The 12041-nt window shown below is 45.8% G+C and overlaps 2 protein-coding genes across 2 annotated transcripts in view; one reads left to right on the top strand and one right to left on the bottom strand.

Moving 5' to 3' along the window:
- Window positions 1-12041, top strand: part of LOC115114330 (chloride channel protein 2-like) — a 66029-nt gene that overhangs the window by 20037 nt on the left and 33951 nt on the right. The window contains exon 2 of the mRNA XM_065013366.1: window positions 6090-6243. Coding sequence (XP_064869438.1) covers window positions 6090-6243 — 154 coding nt within the window. The remainder of the gene's footprint in view (window positions 1-6089; window positions 6244-12041) is intronic.
- On the bottom strand, window positions 1471-4799 carry LOC115114327 (zona pellucida sperm-binding protein 4-like). Its single transcript, XM_065013365.1, has 8 exons — window positions 4446-4799; window positions 4136-4323; window positions 3774-3871; window positions 3358-3513; window positions 2915-3109; window positions 2579-2717; window positions 1929-2004; window positions 1471-1679 (listed from the first exon to the last, which is right to left on the bottom strand). The coding sequence occupies exons 1-8, from the start codon at window positions 4723-4725 to the stop codon at window positions 1591-1593; spliced, it is 1221 nt and encodes a 406-aa protein (XP_064869437.1). The 5' UTR covers window positions 4726-4799; the 3' UTR covers window positions 1471-1590.

Genomic DNA, 12041 nt, shown 5'->3' with positions numbered 1-12041 from the left:
CTACACAGACTGTGCAAAGCGGTCAAGGCAAAGGGTGGCTACTTTGAAGCATCTCAAAATATAAAATATGTTTTGATTTGTTCTAACACTTTTTTGCTTACTACATGATTCCATGTGTTACTTCATAGTTTTGTCTTCCATTTTATTCCACAATGTAGCAAATAGTAAAAAAAAAAAAGAAAAACCCTGGAATGAGTAGCTGTGTCCAAACTTTTGACTGGTACTGTACATATGTTTCCACTATCAGCCTGCCTACACAGTAGTGTTGAGCTGGGGCGTAGTGGTTCCATGTGTTGCAGTGTCATATGTGGAGTTGCCCTAGTTAAATGGGTAGAACAGGGAGAGGCTGATGGGCTGTAAAGTGATGGGAGGTGGGCTATTGGACATCCCTCTGTCAAGACAGAAGCCACGGCTGTGCAGCTTTCCTTCTGTGCCTCACCTGCTCAAGCAAGCGGAAAGAGCAAGTCTGGAGGAATCGTGATGCCCATCTCAATGAGTGGGAGAGGGGAAATAGAGGGAAAAAAGGTAAGCGCTGGTAGCCGAAGAGAGCGGGAAAGTAGAGAGCAGAAAATGTCTGGAGGCGTGATGCTCATCTCAATGCGTCTCTGGCTTCTCACTGCTCTGATCACACCACTGTATTTAGACAAAAGGGGACAGAGCGTAGGGAGAGCAGAGATGGAGAATAGATGAAAGGCACTGCACTGACCCTATAAACTGGTTTATACAGAGAGCGTGTCTCTAAATGTTTGATTACCAAGGACATTTTAACCAGGAAATTGAAAGGATGACCCTTGTGCCACTAGATGAGGGTATTTAGTGGTGGGTGCAGGCCTGTGTAAAATCCAGACAGTAGACGTACAGGTTGGTATATGGGGAAATAGTCCTCAGCTGGCACAGGCTCCCCGCCATAGACATCCCCCTAATGTCACACTTTGTAGGATCACACTCCCTAGAACTTGGCACACTGCCAGTTAACTTTCATTAGAGACACGCTGCCTCCAAGCAGTCGCCCGGAAACATGTGCCACTTTCACATCTGCGAGACAAATGTCATTCCTCTACATGGCCACATTATAGAGGCATTTCCAATACAAGCACTGTTCCAGCAGCTTATTACTTTGCTTGTTCTGGCTCAGTCTTATGCCAATCTACAGACAAGACACAGCACTTGTGTGAAGCTACCTTCCAGAAACTGTTTCCAGAACACCTGATTTACATTTGATTCATTAGCTTGGAATGAATTCCTCAAGTAGTCAAGGCACGTGACCAATTACACTTACCTTGAAAGGCTCCAACTGTCAGTATCCAAGTACAGTTTAAAATAAAATCAAACATGGGACAACCCTTCAGAAATGGTAAGCCAATGTGTTGCTATAGTGACTGGCAGAAATCAGAACCACCATGTGCCCAAAATGTTGAAGGCAATATCAGTTCTCCAGTAGAGTCTAACAGAAACACATCAACATGCAAATTGAAAAATCAATCATTTTATTTAGCAAGCTAGCGGATAACAAGTGAATAGGCATCTTGTATCTGCTACTAGGTCGTAGTCAGGCCCTCATCCCAAGCAGAGGTGGATCAGAAGTATTTCTCAGGCCTTGCAGGTGGTTCTGGTCAGAATCAGCTCTCCACTGGACACCACGGAAGTCTCTCCATCCAAAGACACTGCCACATCTCTCCCTGGAGGAACAGAAGATTAGGTCATAATGCTTCAAGCACTAAATCAAACTAATGCAAAACAGTTTAGTATTTCCAGCTACTTTCAAACGCTGGTCAAATTAAAGTTAGGATGTATTGATGTTTGTGCAAATGTAAACCCCATAGTGCTATAGGACCAGGATTGATGGCCACCACTTAAAAATAACTAAAGCTAGATGATCAAATTTAAATCTATCCCTAGATTATTTTTTATTTTTTTAAGCCACTTACTTTGCCTGTTGCAGCTCTGTTGACAGGAGTAGTTTCCAGTAGCGTAGCACACCTCTGTACTACAGTGAATGAATACCTGGATGGAAGGAATGTTGGCATTAATTGGGATGATTCATGTACTAGAGGCAGCGCTGCAGAGTGGTCACTAGCTGGAACAGAGTCAAACCTGACCTTTACAGCCAATTTGTTTATGAATCTCTACAACGACCAATTTTGACTCAACAGCCATCCCATCTAGTGCAAAATGCTCAGTTCTGCCTCCAGGGAAAGACTGATAATGAATGTCATCCTACAGATGGAAAGCAAACCTCTGGCTTGGTATCATTTAGCACACACTCTTATCCAGAGTGACTTACAGGATAAATTAAGGTTAAGCAGCTTGCTTAAGGGCACAGAGCTCACCTGCTCAACGAGTCGAACCAGCAACCTCTCAGTTACTGGCCCAATGCCCTTAACTGCTAGGCAGCCCCAAACAGCGACAATTATGCAAGCCATTAAAAAGCCGTCAACAGCACCGCTGGCTTTCAACTAGTGACTTGGACGGAAGTGGAGTGGACTTCCTGGCCAATCAGTCATCAGGGAGAAAAGCCCAGCAGACCACGAGGCCTTGATTGAAACACTCCTGCTGTAGTAAAGTAAAGATGCAGTACCCTGTCCTTCAGAGGGGCTAAGGTGTGCGCATCCACAAAAGTGAACATCTTGACCACAAAGCGTTTGTAGTGGGTGGGGAACACGACGCCAGACACAGGGATCACAGAGGTCAGGTAGCGGTCATCCTGAGATGGACACCTGGAGGGGGGAGAAAAAAAAGTCATTGTTTATACAACTCTAGGATCATCCTAAAGTTCCTAAGTTAAAATTCTGGTTGGAAGAGCCCCAGTTAGTTGACATGTAAGCACAGATTTAAAATTAAAGTAAGAAAGGCGCAATACATGGAGAAAAAAGAAAAAAAAGCAGCAAGGCAACAATCTTAGTTCTCCAGTTACCCATCAACCAGGAGGTCCCACTTGGGCAGGCTTAGAGGACTGGGGGTGGAGGTGGCCCAGCAGTGCTCCAAATTCAGGACCAGGTTAGAGTCAGTCCTCCTCTCGATGTTAACCTCAACATAAACCGGCTCCTTTAGGACCTTGACAACTGGGTAGTCTGCCTCGCTGTAGTAGGAGGTGTAGGCTTCCACATCTGTGGAGACAGGTTAGAATGCAAACACTTGAAGTGTAAACATTTCAGAACAGTGCTGGCCAGCTTACACCACCCCCTCCCCCAATAATGTTGGAACAGGCATAGTTCCACCCAGGAAGCAACACATTTGAAAGTCTTGATAGACGATAAGTTAAGGAACCAGGCATGTTATGCCACAAAGCCATTTCCCCTCACACAACTACAAGCCATTAATGAAATAATTGTATTATTCCGTTTCGCCAACTTCCCTTCCACACATCCCTCGTTGTAACATTGTCCTCTGGCCAGTCGCAGCGCCACGCTGATGGGTCCAGGAACAGCAACCGGAGCAGGTGGAGCAACAGTGTTCACCTCAACAATCAGTACCTCCACTGCCGTGTCAGAGTACTTACACTGGAACCGCAGCCTAGGAGAGAAACATTCCTACTGTTATGGAATGTACATTAGGACCACCAGTATTGGGTTCCTCAACATTGATTGGGCTAGCTAGCATTTGCTGGGTACGACAAGTCGAGCGTCAAATTGGATACCAGTTAGCGTCAGCTTCTTTAGTTAAATTAGTCCCCTTGAAATATCTTAGAGATATCAAAAGAAAAAATTTTTGAGCATTTAATTGAGCCTCAGGTGGAATTGGGTGAACATTAAGCCCCTGGAGAGAAGACCCACTCAAAATGGCTGTCTCTGGTGATTGAGCCACGAGGTCCAATCCCCACGTCATAGGAAGATGTCATGCTGTTCTCATAGACCACATAGCCACTGTCCTCCTGAAAAAGGTACGAAACGCATTTAGTTGGTGTACACCAATGGGTATATAACAGCCAGGCTTTAAATGAAGAGCAACACAGGTGTTCATTTTTATCCTCACATTAGATGAGGCACACTGGGTAATTACATAATTAGCCAGTTAACTACCAGGGAGAGTAGAACCCCAGCCGTGTTTCAGACCAAGATGATTATACCCCCCCGTGGAAGCTACAATGGATTGGATTCATAGTCACAGTGCATGGCACATTAAGACAGCTACCCACCATCAGAGTGGTGCCACATGCAGTGACAGGGAACTGGTATACAGCAAAGACTGTAGTGGTGCCAACAGGTTTACAGGGGGCATCCTGCCCACCAAGCAGACTAATGGAATCAAGGTCCAGGTTGGGCCGAGTGGAATCCCTGGCCACCACCACCACAAACTGACCATCTCTGCTACACTGAACAGTCACTGGGGAAGGAGATGGCACAGAGAGAAGACACTAACACTCCATAAATGAGTCTTACAAGTTAGAGCTTGGCAGGGAGAAGTACAAATAATTAGACAAACCTGAACTGCAGTAGTTGACTCACCTGCTTTCCCATAGTAGCACCGCCACCCATCAAAGCAGCAGTTGATCGCGTCACATTGAGCAATAGTAATCGCAGGGGTTCCACAAGTAATCCTCTCTTCCTCCTTCACTTGGCATTTCTCTATAGGAGTGGAAGCCACTGACCTCCGGATGACCTGCTGAGGCTGCGCAGCATAAGTTACAGGTCTAGGCAGATGCTGTGGACCCATTTCCCACATTAGTGCACCAAGTACATTGGTGCAGCACACGACCACTATCGCAACTTCAACCCACCCTGCCATTGTTGTACAATATTGGACTGACTGTACTTCTGTGGCTTGCTGAGGGTTTTATGCCTGAGATGTATTCATTACGGAAACAGTTTACCATTTAAGAACCAAACGGCCAACAAACAGAGCAAAACAAGAGTTTCTATTGGTCAAATTCAGGTAGGTCCGCCCCGTTTTATTCAGTTTGCGTCCGTTTAAGAAAAGTTCTGCAAAGGAATCGGAGTATTGAATATACCCCTGATTGATTGTGTTGGTTTGGCGGGAGCCCCTCCTCGTTAAGAGTCAAGCCGTCACCAGCCCTGGGTAGTTAATCAGTCAGGGCCTGGCAGGTGCAGCTCATTGACGGCTCATTTGGCTCTAGGGAGGGATCATTACCTAGGGATTGTGTCTATCAAATTGGCCAATTTAAATGCTGTGAAATTGATCAATTGTCTGGATCCATCTCAGTAGTCGAAAGTTGCTTCCTCTTCTTCTGTCATTTTCACTGATCTGAGAATATAGGCTACAAAATAACCAATATTCAAAAATGTCCTTTCACCAGTCTTCTCAGCACAAACGGAGGAAGGAGGACACCATTTTTGACTATTGAGATACATCCTCTATTAGTCTCCTTCACTTTCTCTCTTTCTCTCTCACCTTTTTCTTGTCCCCCCTTCTTCTCTCCATCTCTCTCTCCCGTGTTTAATCACAGGAGGTTGGTGGCACCTTAATTGGGGGCGAACAGGCTCGTGGTATTGGCTGGAGCGGCATAGGTGGAATGGTATCAAAATACATCAGACAAATGGTTTCCATGTGTTTGATGCCGTTCCATTGATTCCGTTCCAGCCATTATTATGAGCCGTCCTCCCCTCAGCAGCCTCCACTGTGTTTAATGTATACATTTCAAAAGGACTTGGGCACTGAAAAATGATCAAATATTCTCATTTTCTTGACTGCTCATCAGTCTCGAGGGATTGGGCAATACCATGAGCTTGTGCCTATCAAAGGGATCATTTGAGTACTTGAACAATGGGTTGCACTACCTCTTTGGGGCCATCTCAATAGTCTGAAGATGCTTCCTCTTCTTGTCCCCTCTCCTTCATTTTCACCAAAAATCTATATGAGGGACACCTTTTAGCTAGTCCTTAAGACTATTGAAATGCAGCAACTATTTCTCCTTCCTTCCCCTTCCATCTCTCCCTCCCTAATTCTCTCTTGCCCTCCCCCTTCTCATCCCTCTGTCCTCCTCTCTCTCTCCCATGTGTGATTAATGTATTATATGAAGCAGAACTCAGAAGCTGGTTGTGTAAGCTGAGGGTCATAAAGAATACTTAAAAATGATCTAATATTCTCTTTCTCTTCCCTTCCTGCCCCTCTCCCTCCCCCCTCTCATGTAGATGTATGGGCGTTACACACAGGAGCTCGGTGTGTACGCCAAGGAGGAGGCGGCCCGCCTGCGTGATGGCGGGGGGCTGCGGAGGGTCACCAGTGTTCGCAGTCGGTCGGCAGAGCTGCTGGAGTATGAGAAAGACCCTTGCGCTAAGTGTCATGGTGAGTGACCGACTGACGGTAACATGACCACTCATATTTACTAAGATGTCTAATGAACTCAACATGACCACTCATATTTACTGACCTGTGTAATGACCACAGAAAAGACTACAGTGCCAAGTATCAGAGTGAGCGAGTACTGTGCTCCTATGACCGCTCCTATGACTGCACCACAACCACTGAATTGACAGCATCATCCTACGCTGCACTAACTACCTCACTGACCACAATCTCAGTTAACCCAGAACTAAAGTCTTGCGTAATTGGTCAAGATGCTCGAAAAAGTTCTGGGTCCATATGTTTTAATTAAGAGAAGAGAGAGAACGGGGATCGGAACCATAACGAAGAGCTCCACCCTCTCTCTTTGCAAGTTACGGGCATGTCTATGGGCCAAATGTCCCCTCCCCTTCTTAAATTCGAAAGATGATAACACCTGCGAACTCGTGATTTGTCCAAATAACCAGTGACGGAAAACACCAAGTACAGAAAGGAATGTTGCTCGTGATCTCACGCATCTCGCTATATCATGACAGATCTGCGGTACCATATATGTTCACCCAGTCTTTCCACGAGAGATAACCCAGACCATAACCTGACCTGACCTGACCTGACCTGACCTGACCTGACCTGACCTGACCTGACCTGCCCTATTGAACACAGAACACATTTGAAGAGAGGTTCTGATGTTACTGGTGCATCCTATCAGCCTCTAAATGAGAGAGATGGGTAAAGTTGACGCTTATGACACAGCATGATGACCGATGACCAATCCTGTGCCATGGCCTCGTGGGTGACGGCACTGCTCTTCTGCCAATGTAAAAAAAAACAGCCCCCTCTGCTGGTAATGAATGGTCACTTAGTGTGTCTGTGATGACGAGGGCTGCTGCTGTGCATGTCAATAGCTCCTCTGTCACCTTCATCTTTACTGCGTCACGCCTTTCAACCTCCTGGCTTTTCTCTCCAGAGTAGTACGACATGATGAGGGACGGGAACAAGGAGAGGATGTGCGTGTGAGTGCATGCGTGACTGAGAGAGAGAGAGAGAGAGAGAGAGAGAGAGAGCGGTAGAAAGAGAAATAAAAATAAAGTAGCATCACTATCTTTGTGGGTGTGATTTAGAATGCATGTGACTGTGTAGGCTGAAGTTTATGGCTGTGTTCCAACTGCTTTCTCTCCGTGTCTCCTACACACCATGCCCTTGTGGCTACTGAGCCGATTACGATTGGATAGGTGAAAGCATTATCGTAAATACTCTAGCTGACTGGGAAAGAGCTTACTGAAAAGATATGTAGCCAGACTGGTTGGTTTAGGGACTTTTTCCTCTGTTAATAAGATAGCAATCAGAAGTAGTTGCTGATCAAGTGTAGTACCTATTGTTGTGTTCAGTGACCAATTTATTAATTCTCAGTCTATGAGAGAGAGAGTGAGAGAGAGCGCGAGAGAGCGCGAGAGAGAGAGAGAGAGAGAGAGAGAGAGAATATACAGTGACAGTATATGTGTGTTTATATTTGTACTAGGAAGCCTGGTTTCCGTTCAGGCTAGAATGAATGGCGGCTGGCGCTTAGGAGAAAACGTATCTATAGAGTTAAAAGGGTACTGGCACTCAAACCTTGAAGGGGAATAACCCAATGAGGCCCGAGATGCAAAAGGCATAACAAAGGGTGAAATTTCACGGGTCTGTAAAATAAAGGACACAACTCAGCCTCTCTTCAATGAGACTCTTGAGTACCGGCGAGATCTTGCCACGTTCTGGTACATGTTGCATAACTCGAGGAGAGCAGAGCCCAGCCATCCTCCCCACCGGAGGAGTAGGAGGATGTGTGTCTGCCTCTGTTCTACTCCACATCCAGAGCCACGGTTTGAGAGCCCTGCCTACACACTCCATCAAAAAGGCCGAGCTGCTCATCGTGATGGTTAGCTCTAGAGAGCGAAAGCGGCTTAGCTAAGATGGAGAGAGCGCTAACATGCTACGCTAACACTTAATCCAGCATGACTGACTCCTCGCGCTCGCCACCATTGGCCGTCTACTGTGTTTTATGTTGAACATGTAGTTCTACTGCCTTTTATTGTGACGGTCTGCGTGCATTAACTTCCATAGGCCGCGTGTTGAAATCGTTCTTTTTTACAACCTGGGGTTGTGGGGGGAAAGAGCCCAGATGACAGGTTGTCTTTTTGTACGATTCATATTACGAACAGAATAAGCTATTCATTTACGTGGGGATAAAAATGTGCATCTGGCCGACAGTGTGCGTTTTGGATTGAGAAAAAGACGTCTGTCACGCTGCTGTGGATATAAGGACGGGCCAAGTCGCCCATGCAAGCACCGGGCAGAGGGCCACCCACCACGTGCCAAACTAGTGTGTGTTTGTGTGTGTATCTGTTAGCCAGAAAGTCTTCCTGAGATGACATAGGTACCACTAGCAGTGGCGCCACTAGTCAATGGGATATCGTGGAATAGTCTGTACGACAATACTTTCCTGTGAACATTTAGTCAAAAATGTCGTCCTGCACTGGGACCAACCTCTATTGTGGAAAGGTCTGTACAACAATAATTTCCAGTGAACCTTTTGGATCCCATATATTTTTTATTAAATTCAGAAAAATTACAAGGCCATATACATGATTAGGGGAGATAAAATGGGAGGGTTCAACGCAGGGATGAGACCCCGGTCTCCGTCGGGAACACATGTGTGTCGAGAGAGGAGAATGTTACCCCTTGATCCCGGACCTGCACACTAAACATTTTGTCTGAAAATTCAACATGCACAAAGACAAATTCCCCCAACCAACCAAACGAGTAAGTTGAAATGGAATTTTATTAAAAATTCTGTCTTGTAGGGGACTCGCCTATCAAGATAACAATGAGAATATACAGTGAGCTCCAAAAGTATTGGAACAGTGACAAATGTGTTGTTGTACATTAGCAGATGTCACAAAGTGCTATACAGAAACCCAGCCTAAAACCCCAAACAGCAACCACTGCAGATATAGAAGCACGATAGCTAGAAAAAACTCCCCAGAAAGGCAGGAACCGATAAAGAAACCGAAAGAGGAACCAGGCTCTGAGTGGTGGCTAGTCCTCCTCTTCTGGCTGTATCGGGTGGACATTTATAAGAGTACATGACCAGATTGTTCTTCAAGATGTTCAAATGTTCATAGATGACCTGCAGGGTCAAATAATAATCACAGTGGTTATATAGGATGCAACAGGTCAGTAGTTCAGGAGTAAACGCCAGTTGCCTTTTCATAGCCGAGCATTCAGAGGTCGAGAGAGAGAGGCCGAGAGAGAGAGAGAGAGAGAGAGAGAGAGAGAGTCGAAAACAGCAGGTCCGGGACAAGGTAGCATGTCCGGTGAACGGGTCAGGATTCCATAGCCGCAGGCAGAACAGTTGAAACTGGAGCAGCAGCATGACCAGGTGGACTGGGGACAGCCAGGATTCTTCAGGCCAGGTAGTCCTGAGGCATGGTCCTAGGGCTCAGGTCCTCCAGGAGGAGAGAGAGAGAATTAGAGGGACCCTACTTAAATGAACACAGGACACCAGTTCTTGAATGTCTCCATTGATCTTCGGTCCTGGCAGTTCTGTGCAGAATCAGGACAACTGAGCTTTGGAGAAGTACGCAGATTTAAAAAGGAGTCCGTAATTTGCTTTCTAATGATCAGGATCTATTCATCAAAGAAGTTTATGAATTCATCACTGCTGAAGTGAAAGCCATCCTCTCTTGGGGAATGCTGTTTTTTAGTTAGTTTTGCGACAGTATCAAAAATACATTTTGGATTGTTCTCATTCTCCTCAATTAGGTTTTAAAAATAGGATGATCAAGCAGCAATGAGGGCTCTTCAGTATTGCACGGTACTGTCTTTCCAAGCTAGTCAGAATACTTCCATTTTGGCTTGCTTCAGGGCTTGGGTATTTTCTGCATACCGGGGAGCTAATTAACAAAACTAGGTCTAGAGTATGACTGTGGCAGTGAGTAGGTCCGGAGACATGTTAGACAAAACCCACTAAATCGATGATGCCTCTGTAAGTCTTTTGGAGTGGGTCTGTGGACTTTTCCATGTGAATATTGAAGTCACCAAAAATGTGAATATTATCTGCCATGACTACAAGGTCCGATAGGAATTCAAGGAACTCAGTGATGAATGCTGTATATGGCCCAGGAGGACTATAAAACAGTAGCTTTAAAAAGTGATTGAGTAGGCCACATAGATGTCATGACTAGAAGCTCAAAATATGAAAACACTGTCGGAAATGCTAGCAACACCTCTGCCTTTGCATAGGAGATATGGACACTAGTGTAACCAGGAGGAGATGCCTCCTTTAACACAGTAAATGTATCAGGCTTGAGCCATGTTTCAGTCAGACCAATCACATCAAGACTATGATCAGTGATTAGTTCATCGACTATGACTGCCTTGGAAGTGAGGGATCTAACATTAAGTAACCCTATTTTGAGATGTGAGATATCACAATCTTTTTCAATAATGATAGGAATGTTTAGTTTTGCCTAAACTAGATCGAGGCATGGACACAGTCTCAATGGGGATAACTGAATTAAGTGATAATGCATGAGAACTCAGTGTTTGGAGTATATATTCATTGAGGGCCAGCAAACCGTGCCAATATATCCTCCAGACATCGCTTTCGAGTTTCCAACATATTCAAATCATGATTGACATATTTTCATTAAAAACTTTATTTTGATTAATTTCTGTCACGCCCTGACCTTAGTTTTCTTAGTTTTATTTTTATTTTGGTTAGGTCAGGGTGTGACGAGGGTGGTATGTGTGTTTTTCTTGTCTAGGTTTTTTTGTACATCTTTTGGGTATTGGTTTGTCTAGGTATATATAGGTCTATGGTGGCCTGAATTGGTTCCCAATCAGAGGCAGCTGTTTGTCGTTGTCTCTGATTGGGGATCCTATTTAGGTTACCATTTTCCATGTTGGTTTTGTGGGTTATATTCTATGTTTAGTTGCCTGTTCTGCACTAGCCATATAGCTTCACAGTTTGTTTTGTTGTTTTGCATAGTTTTGTTCAGTGTTCTCTCTTTCATTATTAGAGTTATGTGCGCTTACCACGCTGCGAATTGGTCTCCTCCATACAACGACCGCGACAGAATAACCCACCAAACCAGGACCAAGCAGCGTGAAAAGAAGGAACAGCGCTTAATGGGAAAATGGACCTGGGAGGAGATATTAGATGGAGCAGGACCCTGGACACAGCCGGGGGAGTATCGCCGTCCTAAGGAGGAGTTAGAGGCAGTGAAAGTGGAACGGCGATACTACGAGGAGAAATACAGGAGAATAGAGGAACAGCGAAGATATGAAGGTACACGGCTAGCACAGAAGCCCGAGAGGCAGCCCCAAGATTTTTTTGGGTGGGGGGCACACGACGAGATTGGCTGAGTCAGGTAGGAGACCTGAGCCAACTCCTCGTGCTTACCATGGGGAGCGTGTAACTGGTCAGGCACCGTGTTATGCAGACATTGGCGCGGTGTCTCCAGTGCGCTATTCTAGCCCGGTGCGCTCTATTCCAGCTCCTCGCATTTGCCTGGCTAGAATGGGCATCCAGCCAGGACGTATTGAGCCAGCTCTATGTTCTGGATCTCCAATGCATCTCCACCGTCCAGTACGCCCTGTTCCTCCTCCCCGCACTCGCCCTGAGGTGCGTGTCACCAGTCCGGTACCACCAGTTCCGGCACCACGCACCAGGCCTCCAGTGCGCCTCCAGGGTCCAGTACGCCCTGTTCCTGCTCCTCGCACACGCCCTGAGGTGCATGTCCCCAGCACTGTACCCCAAG

This window comes from Oncorhynchus nerka, linkage group LG9b (genome assembly GCF_034236695.1).
Source record: "Oncorhynchus nerka isolate Pitt River linkage group LG9b, Oner_Uvic_2.0, whole genome shotgun sequence".
In the NCBI taxonomy this organism is placed as follows: domain Eukaryota; kingdom Metazoa; phylum Chordata; class Actinopteri; order Salmoniformes; family Salmonidae; genus Oncorhynchus; species Oncorhynchus nerka.
Note: the sequence above shows the minus strand (reverse complement) of the source record. Positions and strands in the feature narration are given on the sequence as shown.

What these genes read in the sequence shown, in the direction of transcription:
- LOC115114327 (XM_065013365.1), bottom strand. Translation starts at nt 4,725, where the DNA reads ATGGCAGGGTGGGTTGAAGTTGCGATAGTGGTCGTGTGCTGCACCAAT. An exon ending in ACCAGAGACAGCCATTTTGA is followed by an intron (nt 3,514 to 3,773) that starts GTGGGTCTTCTC and finishes TTTCTCTCCTAG; the next exon opens with GCTGCGGTTCCAGTGTAAGT. An exon ending in ACAGAGCTGCAACAGGCAAA is followed by an intron (nt 1,680 to 1,928) that starts GTAAGTGGCTTA and finishes CTGTTCCTCCAG; the next exon opens with GGAGAGATGTGGCAGTGTCT.